General features: G+C 38.3%; 1 protein-coding gene across 1 annotated transcript; it reads left to right on the forward strand.

Annotated features, from left to right (window-relative positions):
* Nucleotides 1-2491: 2491 nt before the first annotated feature.
* GCG (glucagon) lies at nucleotides 2492-11721 on the forward strand. The gene is made up of 6 exons (XM_040441057.1): nucleotides 2492-2583; nucleotides 4145-4306; nucleotides 6580-6714; nucleotides 7102-7215; nucleotides 7762-7902; nucleotides 11700-11721. Exons 1-6 carry the CDS (start codon nucleotides 2492-2494, stop codon nucleotides 11719-11721), a joined length of 666 nt encoding a protein of 221 aa, XP_040296991.1.
* Nucleotides 11722-15775: the final 4054 nt, after the last annotated feature.

Raw genomic sequence — 15775 nt, forward strand, 5'->3', positions numbered from 1 at the left:
AAATTCTAGATTTAAAAAAAATCACAAAATAGGGGCTTTGCGACTTTTTGAATCCTTTGCGTTTTGAAAAGTGGGTGGTAAAGTCTGAGTGGTTCGCTAAGTTAATAGGTTTCACTCCAGATTTATCACTGAGACTTTTTAAAAAGTGGAAAACATGTTGTAAACTCACTCCAGTAGGGGGGTGGCATAGGAAAATTAAAGCAACAGTTTAGACAACAGTGTTAAGGAGCTTTTAGGCGGACCAATTATCCGGCAGATTATTGGGAATGACCGTTAATGCAAACGGTCGTTCCCGACAATCTGCCAGTCTGAATGTACCATCGATCAGTTGATGAACAAGCGAAACGCTCATTCATCGGGTGATCCTGTTGCTTGTGCAGGTACCACCGATCATGGTTTCTGGTCAGCAGATCGTGTTGTCTAAACAGCGATCTGCTGCTCAGAAGCCGCAATTCTGTATGAGGATGAGGGATCGGATCCCCCATCCTCATACTGTGAAGGAGATCGCTGCATGTAAATGCTTGGTCTCCTTCACTGAACAAGCAGCCAAATGTCAGGAAGAAACGCTACCTTCCCGACAATCTGCCGCCGCATCTCCCTGTGTAAACCCAGCTTTAGGTTTAAAGATGCTTCAAATTTAACAAACACCATGCAAAACTGATTTCAAACATTACCCTCATGATGAATTCCTGCCTCCCCCCTCCCTATATGTATCTGTTTTGGGGAGCTGAGTGTCTCTCCTACAAGGAATCTTCGAAGATTACTTTCTGGTTTCTTGTGCATTGTGGTCCCAGAGACCTTTGGTGAACTAGTGACCAAATACAGCAATATCTACATCTCCCTAATCTTGAATGGTACATATATATGACTATATGTGGGTTCATTAATGTATTTGGAAGTTTGAAGCTCTACAAGGGAAACATTATCAGTAGGGCAACTTTCGGTGTAGGGTCTGGAGATAAACACTTTTTGTATGCGCTTTTGGAGTATGTAGACACTTCTATGAACCAGAGTGGAGAGACTCTAATGTAGAGCAGCAATCTATTTAGGGGCATATTGAAGGAAAAATGTATGACTGAACAGATTAGCTGATTGCTGGGGTGTCTGTCTGAAAGGTTTGTCTTCATGAGACATCCCCTATAGAGAATCATATCACTGCATAGAGGTGAAATTTTGAAACAAAAATACCCACAATTTCAATGTATAAAATGTTCTTTCTGAATGTTCTCCTAAAAATAATTGAAGTGTTAAAGTAAACAAAATATAATCATTTTAAAAACAGCTTGCAGATTTCCTAAATTCTCGCCCTCTCTCAATTAATAAAGTGCATTTTCATCTGTACTATTAACGAAGATCGGTATCAGGCAGGGGATAGCTGAATCAAGAAGAGGTCATAGAACCTCTCATCGGACATTGCATTAGACCTGCACTTGCACACCTGAAAAGGAAGCACTTGTACGTGTGCAATTGTTTCACAGTGATTCGCCAGCCGTCTCTAATGTGTAAATTAAACAAAAAGCAGTCAGCCATATGTGAAACATTCAAAGCAGCGGCAATCACATGATCATCTGTGTCAGAATTAATGCACATAATGCATCCTCACAATGTTCAATGAAGCTGAAAAGAGTATAAAATGCTTTGTGGCATAAGCAGTTGGAATCATCATCAGAAAAGATCTGAAAGTTGCTTTGGTGAGAGCATCATTTTGTCCATTTCCAGACACAGACTTCACAGTAAGTACCTTCCTTTTTTATGCCATAAAATGGACTATATGGATGAAAAGAGTATATTAAAATGTGTTTTATTAAATATTACTAATTTATATCATTAGTTTATGTATATTTTTTTGCATTCTAACTTTATTACATATTGCTCTACTTTTGACTATTACTGGTGCATTTTACAACTATGATACAATTGTAATACACAGTGATAAGGATTTAAAGAATGCAAGTTTTATCTTTACTTCATTTTATGACTTACCCATTTTTATTTTGGCCATTTTTTGCTTTTTGCTTCATTAATATTGCTTTTAAAATGGGTAATGCCAGAAATAGTGTTTCATAAAAAGCATTTGAATAAACATAAGTTATATTGAAATAAAGGAGCCTATAAAGTTTCACATAAAAGGAATATATAGTACTCAAGCTTCAAACACAATATAAATGGCAAAGTTCAAGATTTTTATGCTTATTTTTAATCATTACCCACCAATATAATACTTGCTGATCAGTATCCTTTGCTATTAAGGCAACATTTTTTTTTTATATTTTTGGAATATTATTTTTTAGCTGTTTTAAGATTTCAAATAAGAAATAGAAAATGGATACTTTTTAGACTGAAAATCTTTAAAGAACAAAATACATGTCTAAAAATTTATATTTGTATTCACAATTATTATCTATTACACTGCTAAACATAAGCATTTAAAACAACATAAAATGTACAAAAAAATATATATTTAATTCCACATCAACTTTTTCAGAAAATCATGAAAAGCATTTACTATATGCTGGGACTTCTTTTCATGCTACTTCAAGGAAGTTTCCAAAATCCAATCCAGGAAACAGAAGACAAATCCAGGTATGTGATTATAGTTTTCTAGAAAATATCACTTCTTAACTATATGCAAAATATTTTAGATTCAAAAGTAAATAGTATAACCATACATATTAATAAAACATCAACCTACTTAATCTATTCCAAAATATATTGGAATGCTAATAATTTTTCCATGAAACCAACATGTTGGAAGCAAATCTTAAATCACAATGGTAGAGTGTTAAAAACAACTTACAACAGTTTCCACTCTTTGCTTCAAAGTTCCTTTATGAAATGTGAAATGCATTATCATTTTTTCCATTACCCAATAATATTGTTAAGAAGCCTTAAGATGCCTTTAACTTTATTAAGCATTGTAAGCTTTATTTTTTTAACTACATTATTTTTACTAAATCAGGTACACCATAGCTTCCCATCTAACAGGTCACGGACCTTTCGTTTTTAACTGAAGAAATGTAAAAAAATAAAATAAAATCACCAATGCTTTAAAAGCTCTTCTATGCTAAAGTGGTAGTCCCGCAAAACAAAATGAAGACAAATTGTTAAGATGTGCCATCACATACTGATTGGTTGAGGTATAACAGCTAGGACTAATGCTTGTTCCCAGAATGAAGGAGCAGCAGTTCCATCATTGCTGCTTCTTTACAGATTTCCTTGTTAACTTTAATCTAACGAATGGCTAGAGATATAGTGGTCATACCTACACAATCATAATGTTTTGGCATATCCTATTGAGATTGGTTAAACATCATTAGAAGGGAATAGTCCTTTCATAATGAACACTTTTTTGGTAAAAAAGCAAACATTACTAAAGTAGTAGATGTGCTACAAGATGGATGCCAGACTCTCACATTCATAATTTTATGGCACACCTTAGCAATAGCAGTCCCACCTGAATGAATGTAGTACTCAACATTTCTTCAGACAGAGCTGACAACATTAAAAGATCATCAATGTGAGTGATGAACACGTTTTGGGCAAAAAAAGAAGTTCAACTGATCCATTTGATAACAATGGGATCAGTTGCGCCATCATCCTTCCTTCAAAGGAGTTTTCCACCCTCTAGATATTAATAACTTCTCAGACTAGGTCATCAATGTCAGAATGGGGGAGTCTAACATTTAGCACTCCACCAATCAGCTGCTTTTGGCAGCCACCGGGGCTGTAAACAACATAGTAGGTGGGTCTGGAAGTCAATATGCCATCAATATCTAGAGATACTCCTTTAACTTTTACTTAAAAAGAAAGGTAACTGAGATTGACCTCCACATGTTTTTGAACCAGTCCTTTACAAGAAGTCAAAGGTGGAATAGAAGGTTAATTGACAGTTAAACAATATCTAAATACATCTACAAGCAACTTTCTGTTATTAAAAGAGAGTTCAAGCACTAGGTTACTCCAGCATACAGGCAATCCAGGTCATTTTAAGGGATCCCACCAGATAACTTAACTCCTATATATGTATTTGATTTTGTACATGAAATATCACCAAGGTGTTAAATATTCCTATAGGTGAAGAACTCAAATCCCCTCAGCCTTTTGATAGATGCTTATATCACAAATTAAAAAATTGTATACACAGATCAGTCAAAGCTGCAAGGACTGAAGCACTAGATGATTCAGATCACCACAATGAAGTTAAACGTCACTCACAAGGCACATTTACTAGTGATTACAGCAAGTACCTAGACTCCAGGCGGGCTCAAGACTTTGTCCAGTGGTTAATGAACTCAAAAAGAAGCGGGTAAGAATATCTGGAGTCGACAAAGCTTACCTTTTGTTTCAGATAATTCAAACTTAGGTCCCTCTAAGTCCATACCCTGCCTTGAGTAAACGTTGTTTGTTTTTACCACTCTCCGTCAATCTTGTTTGTCCACTCAACCTTACCGTCAATGTGTGGAAACCCCACTTGTGTCTTCCTGATTGATTGATTATTTGTTTTGTTGAAAATAGTACTTGTTGTGGTGTATGTCATGATACACTGGAGATATTCATTTGATTGGTGAATTCTTGATTGGTGGGATTTGTTAGCATTTACAGGTGTGACTTTCCCTACCTTTCCTGTTGGCTTGAGGTATCCCAAGATGAGTGTTGAGAGATAGCCAACTTTGAAAAGGGAACCTTTTGTATTACTTAGTTGGGCATCTTATGCCACTCATCTCAGGATATCCTGAACCAAGAGGAAAGGTTAGGAAGGACACACCATGTTGGGTCATTTGGTCTATAAGCAATGGTAGGCTTGACTATTTGTGTGGTTTCAATAATGGAATTAAAATGCTCTCCCTTCCGGAACACTTGTACCCACAGTTTGTTAGGACCAAGGTTACAATTATGATTGGTACTGCCTTTTAGTATAATTAAGTACATCCTAAAGGAGGAATTGTGCCTGCAACATATATATTCTCCCTTGCCCAATGCATTATGCGAGAGATATATACTTTCCACATATAGATACTCAGTATTGTAAGACATGAAGAATCCATTAAAATGTGGATATTATTCTTAAAAAAATAATTTCGAAAATAATGGATGCCAAACTAATTAAACCAATATATATATATATATATATATATATATATATATATATATATATATATTATAATTAATAGAACTGTCAGACCACAAATATCCAAAACTCAGCTATGGATGGCATGTCTAATGAAATAAATACTAACAACAGGTTTTAAAATTTATGCCTGAATTGCCTGAGCTCTTTAACAGCCCACAATTCACTTCTGAACATTTTCATTTCTTGGTTAGTTATCATTACAAGTCACATCTTAATTAGTGCAATTACTAGCTCATAAAATTGCTTTACAGCAACTGGAATGTTCATATTTATGAGATGTGCAAAGTTCATAAAAGTTGTGAGATACTCAGCGTAAACATGTCATAACCATACATAGTAATATACCTGTCAGCTAGGTGGAGAAGAGGCAGCTATTTGATGGGTCAATGATGTCCAATATTGTCTCAGCTCACAAGAGAATATATTTTATTGAAGGGGTTGTCTGAGGTTAGAAAAAATATAACAGCATCAGTCTTATGCATGGGCAGTGTATGGTATTGCAGCTCAACCCCATGTACTGAAAGGACTGTATAAGGACTGTTATAGACAATGGGTCCATCAATCATCCCACCAGTTGGCCTGCTATCCATTTTTTTTCCATTAACCTAAATAAGGATACTAATGATATTTTGCCTGACTGGGTAAATATGTAATTTTCAGTTTAGGTAGTGAATTCTCTAAGTAACTGCCTATAAAACCTGATTTTGACATAGAGATTACAGTCCTGTAACTAAGATTAAATGGCGGTCCCCTCCTGGTGCTGGTTACCATACCCATAACCCAAGAGCATAGGATTTGGTGCTTGCTGATTTGGCCCCATCTTGTTTCCTTTAATCTAGGGTGAACTCAACAATGTTCTTTGCTAATACTGAAATGACCAGTGGACATGGGATACTTACAAAGTTCTTGCGACCCACTTGTATGTAGACCCTTGATCTACAGCCAAGCTCTCAATATTACAACTTTAAAGTGGTTTTCCAGGACTTAGATATTGATGACCTATCCTCAGGATGAAGGTCCAACAGCCTGCACCCCCAATAATCAACTTCAGGTAGTCTCCAGTGCCGGAAATTATACAGTGGATGGAAAGCTCAAACCATTGTCTAGTTTCTGATGCTGACATACTGCAGCTTAGCTTCCATTCACTTGAATGACCGCTGAGATGCACTACACCGAAGCAGCCACTATGTAGTGCCTTTTGCTTCAGGCTATTTCTACTAGATAGTTTCCAGCACCAGTGCCTGCCTGGAATAGCTGATTGGTGCGGTAGGTGTGGGGTGTTGGATACTCATTGATCTAACATTGTTGGCCTATCCTGAGGATAGGCCATCAATAAAACCCCAGAAAACCCCTTTATAGGGAAGTCTTTCATTATTAGAGTGTATTGATTTTTTTGTTGCTAATCATGGGTTAGGCGTACAACTATAACTTTTCATTTGTTCTTGTAGAGGAATGTCAAGACGTAATGTTCAGTTTGAAAGACATGCTGAAGGAACATATACCAATGATGTAACCCAATTTTTGGAAGAAAAGGCAGCCAAAGAATTTATTGATTGGTTGTTAAAAGGAATACCAAAGAAACAGTAAGGATGATATTCTGCATCCATGACTCATTAGTATTTATTTTAGTACCACCTTCAGTGATACCAATATCACTAATTATTATCCATAAAATAATTTATTTGTACATATGCCTTTATTTTGTTTTATAATATGAACCCTAAAATACAAGTTTCCTTATGTACATTTTTATATCAATTAGATTATTGTTCACTGAAAAACTAAGTAAAATATATTTCTGAAGCTTATACAAATGTACAAGGCCTTGCCCCATTTTATAAGGGTTTTACGACTACTCCTAAAATGATAAAAATCCCTCTTTGCAACAAAACCAAATTTAAAAAAATTAAAAATTCCAGTTTGATATTTTCCAATCATTTTTCTATTTAAAGACCTTTTTCATTGTCTAGGAGACTCTCAAGGCACGCAGAGGGGACTTTCACTAGTGATATGACCAGCTTTTTGGAAGAAAAAGCAGCCAAAGAATTTGTTGATTGGTTAATTAAGGGAAGACCAAAGAGAAAGTAAGAATTTGATATTTTTTCAATAGTACATCGATTATTATATATAAATTATATAATTAGTTTTTCTCTGTTTACAAGAAAAGATTCATAAAAAGTACAATTGTGAAATCCAAAAGCATGAAGACCAACAATAAGTAATAATATTCCAAATGTATTGGAGTATGTGTATATAGCTTATTTCCTAGTAGAAAAAGTAACAGCAAAGGACCTTTTCATAGTCATTTCCAATGTATATATTAAAACCTGTATTTCAAAAAGTTAGTTTGCTATCAGAATGATCATGGAGTTGGTAGTGTATACATTAGCATCCAGTTGAAATGTTTTGTTCTATAGAACAAAAATTGAATTGACACCCACCAAAAAAAAAAAATTATTATAATAATAATAATAATTTACAGAGAACTTTTCATATATATTAGCCCCCAAGAAACTTGTATTTTTGTTCACTTACTGTTTGTAATAATGATTATTTGGTCATTTGTTCTATAACTCTGCTGTTTTTGAACAATATAATAGCATTTTGATAATGTTTCTTTCTATTTTAAGTTTCTCAGATGTTTCCGCTGCAGATGACATGGACAGAAGACACGCTGATGGCAGTTTTACCAGTGACTTCAACAAAGCCCTCGATATCAAGGCTGCCCAAGAATTTTTGGACTGGATCATCAACGCCCCAGTTAAGGAAAGGTACGTCATATAGACAGCTATTCCGACTACACATTATACTATATTCTGTTTTTAATTAAAAGATCGAGTCATTTTTAATTTGACCAATCCAAAGTCAAAAAGAATTGAGTCTTGCGATTTTAAATCAAAATTGATTGAGATAATGGATCATATTCTAGATATTTTACTCTAACCTTCACTTAGAAAATGACACTGGTTTGACATACACACCTTGAATACATCCTGCCACTTCTCAATTTGGTTTTGATGTGCTGCCCGACCAGCCACCTTGACTAATAGAGCTGGCATAGGGGATGCATGATACATTGGAGTCCAGGAGATAAAGTACAGTAGATTAACCAACCATCAAATATTTATGACATATCCTGTGAAAAAAATCCCCTTTCGGTTCATAAATTATACCTGACCCACTTAGTTGTGCCTAACATTTAAAGGGTTTTTCTGAGATTTTTACATTGATGGCCTATCCTCTGGATAGGTTATCAATATCAGATCAGCGAGAGTCCAATTCCCGACACACCTACCGATCAGCTGTTCGAAGAGGTCTAAGCGCTCCATGAGCACTTAAACCTCTTCCAAGGCTAGTGACATCACATTCATCGGTCACATGGCCTAGGCGCTGCTTATTCTTATTCAAAGGAATGGGGCTGAGCTACAATACCAAGCGCAGCCGCTACCAAGACTGCAGCTCTCAATGAAGCTCTGGTGAGCGCCGTGACTACCTCAAACAGCTTCAGGATTTGGACCCCAGTTGATCTCATATTGATGGCCTACCCTTGGTCCCATGATAACATGGCCAGTCCCATGATAACAGAACTGTTTGGTTCCCACTCTGCCTCTGTTAATCCACAAAGCTATACATGCAATATATTATTTTTCTAACAAGAGGAGCCTTTACTGAAATTGAATCTTGCTTTATGTGACAGGGTCCTTTGGGCTCATTCAACAATGCTTTGTACAATAGCTGATTTGCATAAAAAAAATACATTATCATTTTTTTTGCTACAGTTTGCAATTCTAAGCTATCCAGCTAATATTCCTAGTAGTACGGTCCCCCTTCAGTGATAACCACAATGTACTGTAACTTGTCTGAACTTTATACCTAGCATAGGGCAAAGTCATTTCCAAAGAACATACATAACAACAGGGGACAAGGGGAAGTTTTGCACAATCTTTCTTCTTAGGAGTCATATGATTGTGTTAGTCCTGCACTTAAAGGACTGTTTAAAGAGGACCTTAGGGCTCTTTCACACCACATTTTGTTTCAGTTAGGGCTCATGCACACAAATGCATCTTTCTTCTGTTTTTTACAGGTCCATATACGGAACCATTTACTTCAATGGGGCTTAAAAAAAACTGAAATTACTTTGTGTGCATTCTGTTTTCATATGTCCGCATGTTCATTCCTCAAAAAAAAAAATCGAACATCCTATTTTTGTCCGTTTTGCGGACAAGGACAGGGATTGTTACAATGGATCCGCAAAAAAATAAAACGGATGCAACACGGACGTCACACGGATGTCATCTGTTTTTTTTGCGGATTCGTGTTTTGTGGACCGCAAAATACATCCAGTCGTGTGCATGAGCCCTTAAAATAATCAGTTTTTACTCAACTGATGCATTGGTTTCTTTAGAAAAGTGGATGCCCAAAACATCTCTTTTGTGCATTTTGCATTTCTGTCAGAAGTGCAGATGTCTGAGCTTTTCCATCCAGAAAAAAATGATACAGTTGCAATAAGTCAAAAACATCAATTGAATTAGGAGGATCAGTTAGGGTCCATTCACACGTCCGTAAGTGTTTTGCGGATCCGCAAAACACGGACACCGTCAATGTGCATTCCGCAATTTGCAGACCGCACTTCGCAGGCACTATAATATAAAATGCCTAATCTTGTCCGCAATTGCGGACAAGAATAGGACATGTTCTATTTTTTTGCTGAAACGGAAGCACGGATGCGGAAGTGCGGATCCGCAAATGCGGATGCGGACAGCACATTCCGGCCCCATTGAAAATGAATGGGTCCGCACGCATTTTTGCCGAACGGATGCGGACACATTGTGCGGACGTGTGAATGGAGCCTTATTCTGCTTGCACAGAACCTCATCCTTTTTTTCAATCAATTTAATAGAGCCATTAAAAAAAATATATACAGTATATGAAGAAACAGGACTGTCCTGACACTGTAATACCCCTTGTCCAAAAATTCAACCAACCACAGGCCACTTACCTTGTTTCCAGGTAAACATTCTAAAACTGGATCCCTTTTTTTTTTAAACCAATGGAAATTGTTACAAAATCAGACTGTGTAATAACACGCCCCAGGGAATGTCACAAGGGGAATTGCGGCGTCTAGTTGACAATGTATTCATACATTGCTAGGAGGAACAATACAATGCAGAGAAAAGATGCTCCTATTATTTCATTGAGAGTTCAAGTATTTGCTGAAGCAGACATCTCCCTAGAGGTGACAGGTCCTATTTAACATGTCTTGTTCTCTTATAATGTTTGACCCCATGCACCATGCATAGGAACTAAAGATTGCGGCCCCTATGTGCTCCCTGCACCCACTAAAGTATCAATTTTTTTGCACAAGTGGGGTTCACACCAAAATTTGCAACCTTTTGGACACCAGATAACTGGTGTACACAGCTTAAAGGGAGCCTGTCACCAGTATTTTGGGCTATTATCTGCGGTAATATATGAGCAGTGCTCCAGATAAGGAGTCCAGATTGCTATTCTTTGTTTCCTTACTGCTCCCTGTTCTCCCGTTGTCAGGGTTTAAAGCTGAAATACATTGTTGGGACTACTGTTGGCATGGCAGAGCAGTCCAGACTGCGTTTATCAGCACAGCTTTGAGATCTGGACTCCTTATGTACAGTACTACTCATGTTCAGTGTGAGGCAAAAGTCTGGACACATACTGGTGTAATTTGTAGAAAGTTGACTTCCAATGTATGAAAGTATTAATTGGGAGAAAGGGAAAGATGGATGGAGGGAGGCCGCATTGTTTGATGGAGGAAACATTTTCAGCAGCCATTTTGAAATCCACTATAATGAATTCCGCTCAGGTTTTGGCTCACCTGAAATGACGAATCTTTCAGTGCTGTGAAGAAGTATCACCTGAAGTTCTTCATCCTGTTCACACAAGACCAAGACCATGTGCTTCTGGCAGAATGATGGACACATAGAACACGTTATGTAAAGGACTTTAGAAAGTTTGACCCTGCGTAACTCCTAAACAGATAAAGATAGGTCAACAATTACTCTTCCAGTAAATTCTAACCCAGAATATCCTATCACATGACCCCCCCAGTACATGGTGCTACTCACCTGATGAAGAGGTTAGTACAACCCCAAAATGTATTGTCTGTGCACCTAATAAAAGTATTTTCTGATAAATCTGGGAAGATCTTCCTCCCTTGCAGTGCCGCTTTGAGCATTCTTTGTCTTCTTCACTATGAGGTATCTATGACCCAACCTACACAGTGGAAAGATCTGAGCTGAATTTAATATGGCGGATTTCAAAATGGCAGCTGAAGCTGTTTCCTCCATCAAATAACACAGCCTCCTCCCAGTTAATACGTTCACACATTAGAAGTGAATTTTCTAGAGATTGCAGAGTATGGTTCACACTTTTGCCTCATTATTACAGCAGATAATCGTCCAGAATCGTGGTGAATCATCATATTCAAATATCAATCATATCTGGAATGGACATTTATCATGGAAAATTAGGGATTAAAAACACATTTTATAGAATTGGAAATTGTGATTAATCTATTTTTGTTTCAATTAAGGGATTTGCTGGAAGAACAATAAGAAAACCGAAGATCTCCACCAAGGAACCACCCGGCTGTCACTTGAAAATGATGACTTTGTGTTGTGTAAATTCAAGCAGGTGTATCATAAAGCCATACAGTATAGCTTTGCATGCAAAGTAATTGAAATTCACGATAGTGTTTTCTTGTCGAGGAATGACACTTAGAGCAAATTTTACTAACATACACATCAACCATAAAAGGTTTCATGCTTTCGGTAATGGCTGGACTAGTATTGTTCTTAGCACATATGCTTTGGCTGTCCTTCCAGAACTACGAGGGCTTAAATCCAGAAGTGCCATTTTCTCACCCAATTATTTAGAGAGAAAAAAACCAAAAATGTAGCTACAAAAAATATAACTTGTTTAAATAAAAAAAAAGATATAACTTATTTTTCTATGAAGATAAACTGTACATAGAGTTTACTCCAATCATGTCTAAAAGGGTTACCCTGTTTGAAATGTTTATTACAGATGTGGTAAGCTTTCAAAATATCAACTAGCAGCCTTAAATAAAGTTTTTCAAGCGTCATTTTTATTGTTATTTAATTTGTAATTTATCTGTAACCAACACAATTGTCATTAATCGCCAAGGCCTTATGCACGCAACAGAGTAAGGGTTAATTCTGCAAGTGATTGTCTGTCCTGTAACAGGATATCTGAATGGGGCTGCTTCTGCAACACGTGAATGGGATTCTGCAAGCCCCTTTCAGATAAATGGGACTCCATGTTCCTCCAATTTTATACAGAGGCATGCAGAACTTTTTTTTGGCTGCCATATTACAAACATATTGGCCCAGATTTACTGATGTGAGTGCACCCACGCTTTATCAAGAATTTTTCCAAAATTTGACGCACATTGGTGCCTTTTAGTTCCTTTTTTGGTGCAATTTGACACATCTAGATTTGGCACCTAGCTCAGCAATGAGGCAAGGCTTATTGGGCACAGGGGCGTGGGCTAATAGGCAACATTTTGCACCAAAATTGTGCCACAACTTTGTCGTGAAATCCTGTCACAAACACAGCCAACCAATAATTGATATCCAGCATGAGCCACTATGGTTTGGTCCATGTGTAGACAGCTTGTCTAAGTTTCTGCCACCCACAGGGTTTTAAAAATCTGCTCTTTGTTCCCTGAAATACTCCTGTCATATAGTGCTGTATGGAGGCACCATATCACCATGTCTTCAGCTCTGTAGTATACAATCATTGTATCTCAGTGTGGCACTGAACTGCCGAGACAGATCTTCCATGTTCCTGAGGCCTAAAGAGCAAAAAAAAAGGAAGGAGATAGAAATAGTCTTTGTAGACACCAACTTTGCAAGGCAGGCTTCATAAAGGGATTTTTTGGTGGTTTTTTTGTAGCCAAAGCCAAGGGTGAATACAAAAGGAAACAAAATTGCAAAGTCACTCCTAAATTTGGATGGTATATTATATGAATGTGGCTGTGCACCACAATTCCGGTGCATATTTATACCCAGGAGGGAACAAATGCACTGCACAGTGAAATTGTGGTGCACGGCGCAGGTGTGAGATAACAGGAGCAGGTGGGAGCAGGATTCAAACTTCTGGCCCTTTCAATCACTTAAGGAAAGGAGGAGCTTCATGGACACTGGGAGGGACTGCTGGTGCACTGAGGGACTAGTGCCTGCCCTCGGTGCTCCGAACTGGTCCTTAGCATACTTGAACAAACTAGTTTCTCTACTGAACATAGTAACGACTTAACATAACAAAGGTATTGTTTAAACAGACAATTTAAGTCCGGTCAGCCACTATGAATGGTATGATATGCACAAAACTGCTGACAGACTCCCTTTCCAAGGTGACCTTATCCATTACTGAAAGCACGGAAGGTGCAGCAGCGCTTCTCGGAGCAATCTGCAGCTTTGACTTGCATTGGCTCTGCTCTTCCAGCATGTGGATCTTATATACTTTCTTTGGATCCATTCCCCACATGCTGGGAAAGCAGAGCACACCCTATCAAACTAAACATGATTTTGGGTTCCTTCTTTCTTATATAAATACCCTCTGCAGCTCCTAGAAAGTACAGTATCTACCACTAAATCCTACTACAAGATCTTTAACTGCTGGTTCAGGCTCTTATGGTCAACTGCTCTATTTGCAGGCCTCCGGCCCCACATGTAAGCTTCTAGCACAGAGGGGGCACATGTGCGGTGCGACCCAGTGACGTACCACTTGGGGGACATGTCACTGCTGCTGGGGCCCCTAGCCCAGTGAAGAGAGTGGTGGACCAAAACAGCAGAACCAAAAGGCAGGTAGAAGGTATGCATGCTTGACTCTACAGGTCCAGCATGGAGGGAGGAGAATTTAAAAGTTAGACAACCCCTTTAAGTTACTCTTCAAGACACCTTTACACGGACCACCTCAGCAAGCAATTATTTGGAATGAACCATTCGTTTCCAAATTTTGCCTGCTTTCCAGAGGCGGTGAGAGTTGCATGCACATGTAGCAATCATCTTCTTCTGCTGCTGTGATTGCTCTTCGCCATAGAGAATCATTCTGGTCACTAATCACCTAATGCTCGTTCACTTATAAAGGGCAGTTATTGGGAACAAGCATTTCTAGGATCCCTTCTTCCAGATAATTGCTCTGATCGTGTACAGAGGCCTTTACCTACTGTATGCTATTCCCAATCTTCTCCAAGGGAAATATACAGTATGTGCTAGCACCCACATGACAGCTAGTGCTTATGTTCTGATCGGCCTCCTACCTTTATTTGATAGCCTGGATTAAAGAGGTGGCCCAAGTTTGTAGGATACTACAATAAAAATGACTTACAATTCCTTCACTCAACTATTGAGCGCTTTATTCATATAATACCTGTCTGCATTGACACCAAATGTTTAATATAGACCAGTAGACCAATACCCCCAAATATCAGTCTGCACCAGATAACCTCATTTCTCTGTTACTGATTCTTTGATGGCTTATTTCTCTACATTCTCCACAAGGGGGTGAAGTGGCAGCTGTCAAACCAGACCATGGTGCCTGAGGAACATCAGTATTATAAATGGTGCATGGTAGGTAGGTGACCCTGTTACAGATCTAAGAGCTTAAAGGGGTATTCCCATCACAGACAATGGGGGCATATCGCTAGGATATGCCCCCATTGTCTAATAGGTGCGTGTCCCACCTCTGGGACCCGCACATACAAGGAGAACGGAGCGGGGAGAGCTGTGGCTGGAAGAACCCCGGGTTTCCCTGGGTCCACCCACCTCCAAGCGCTGCTCCCTGCTGCTTCCATACAAGTGAATGGGAGCGCACGCACGGCCCCTGTTCCGATTCATTTCTATGGGGCAGACGGAATGCTCGGCTTTTTTCAACGGCCCCATTGAAATAAATTGGAGGGCGGCTGCGCATGCGCAGTGCGCCCTCCATTAATTTCCCCGCTCCGTTCATATTGTAGGTGCGGGTCCCAGAGGTGGGACCCGCACCTATCAGACAATGGGGGCACATCCTAGCGATTTGCCCCCATTGTATGTGATGGTAAAACTACTTTAACGGGAATGTGTCATCAGAAAATGACCTATTATTTAAATCATGTTTTTATGTTTAGAATTTTTGATGATTTTTTTTTTTTTTTACATTTTCCATGTCCCTATCTATATTTAAAACATTCATATATAATCCTGCAATTTTCACACTGGCCGGTGTATAACAAGAGGTCATGACTTTCTGTTCAGTATGAGTAACTATTCAGTAGCTATCTCCTTATCTTCACAGGCAAAATTACAATGACAAGTAACACCTCTATATAGGATACACCATTTACAGTAGGTGATATCACAGCTTATCTTCTCCCTCCTAAACCTCTGCTCAGGTCACAGAGTATGCCTAGAAAACTCTGCCTCAGTAGTCAATAGGGTCAGCTCGGGACCATTGTGTCTATGGCCCATGTAACTGCTCTCAAAAGACAGAAAGTCTTAATATATTTTAGGTCTAGTACGCAGTGTGAAAATTGCAGGATTTTAAAAAAATATATAGGCAGTGACATGGAAAAAAAAATACTAATTCTAAAAAAAATATGTTTAATAT

The sequence above is a fragment of the Bufo bufo genome, chromosome 7 (genome assembly GCF_905171765.1).
Source record: "Bufo bufo chromosome 7, aBufBuf1.1, whole genome shotgun sequence".
NCBI classification, from domain to species: Eukaryota; Metazoa; Chordata; class Amphibia; order Anura; family Bufonidae; genus Bufo; species Bufo bufo.

Bases quoted from the DNA above. Each gene is read 5' to 3' on its own strand.
- GCG (XM_040441057.1), top strand. From the start codon at position 2,492: ATGAAAAGCATTTACTATATGCTGGGACTTCTTTTCATGCTACTTCAA. The intron at 6,715-7,101 runs GTAAGGATGATA...TTCATTGTCTAG, and splicing joins AAAGGAATACCAAAGAAACA to GAGACTCTCAAGGCACGCAG. The intron at 7,903-11,699 runs GTACGTCATATA...GTTTCAATTAAG, and splicing joins AACGCCCCAGTTAAGGAAAG to GGATTTGCTGGAAGAACAAT.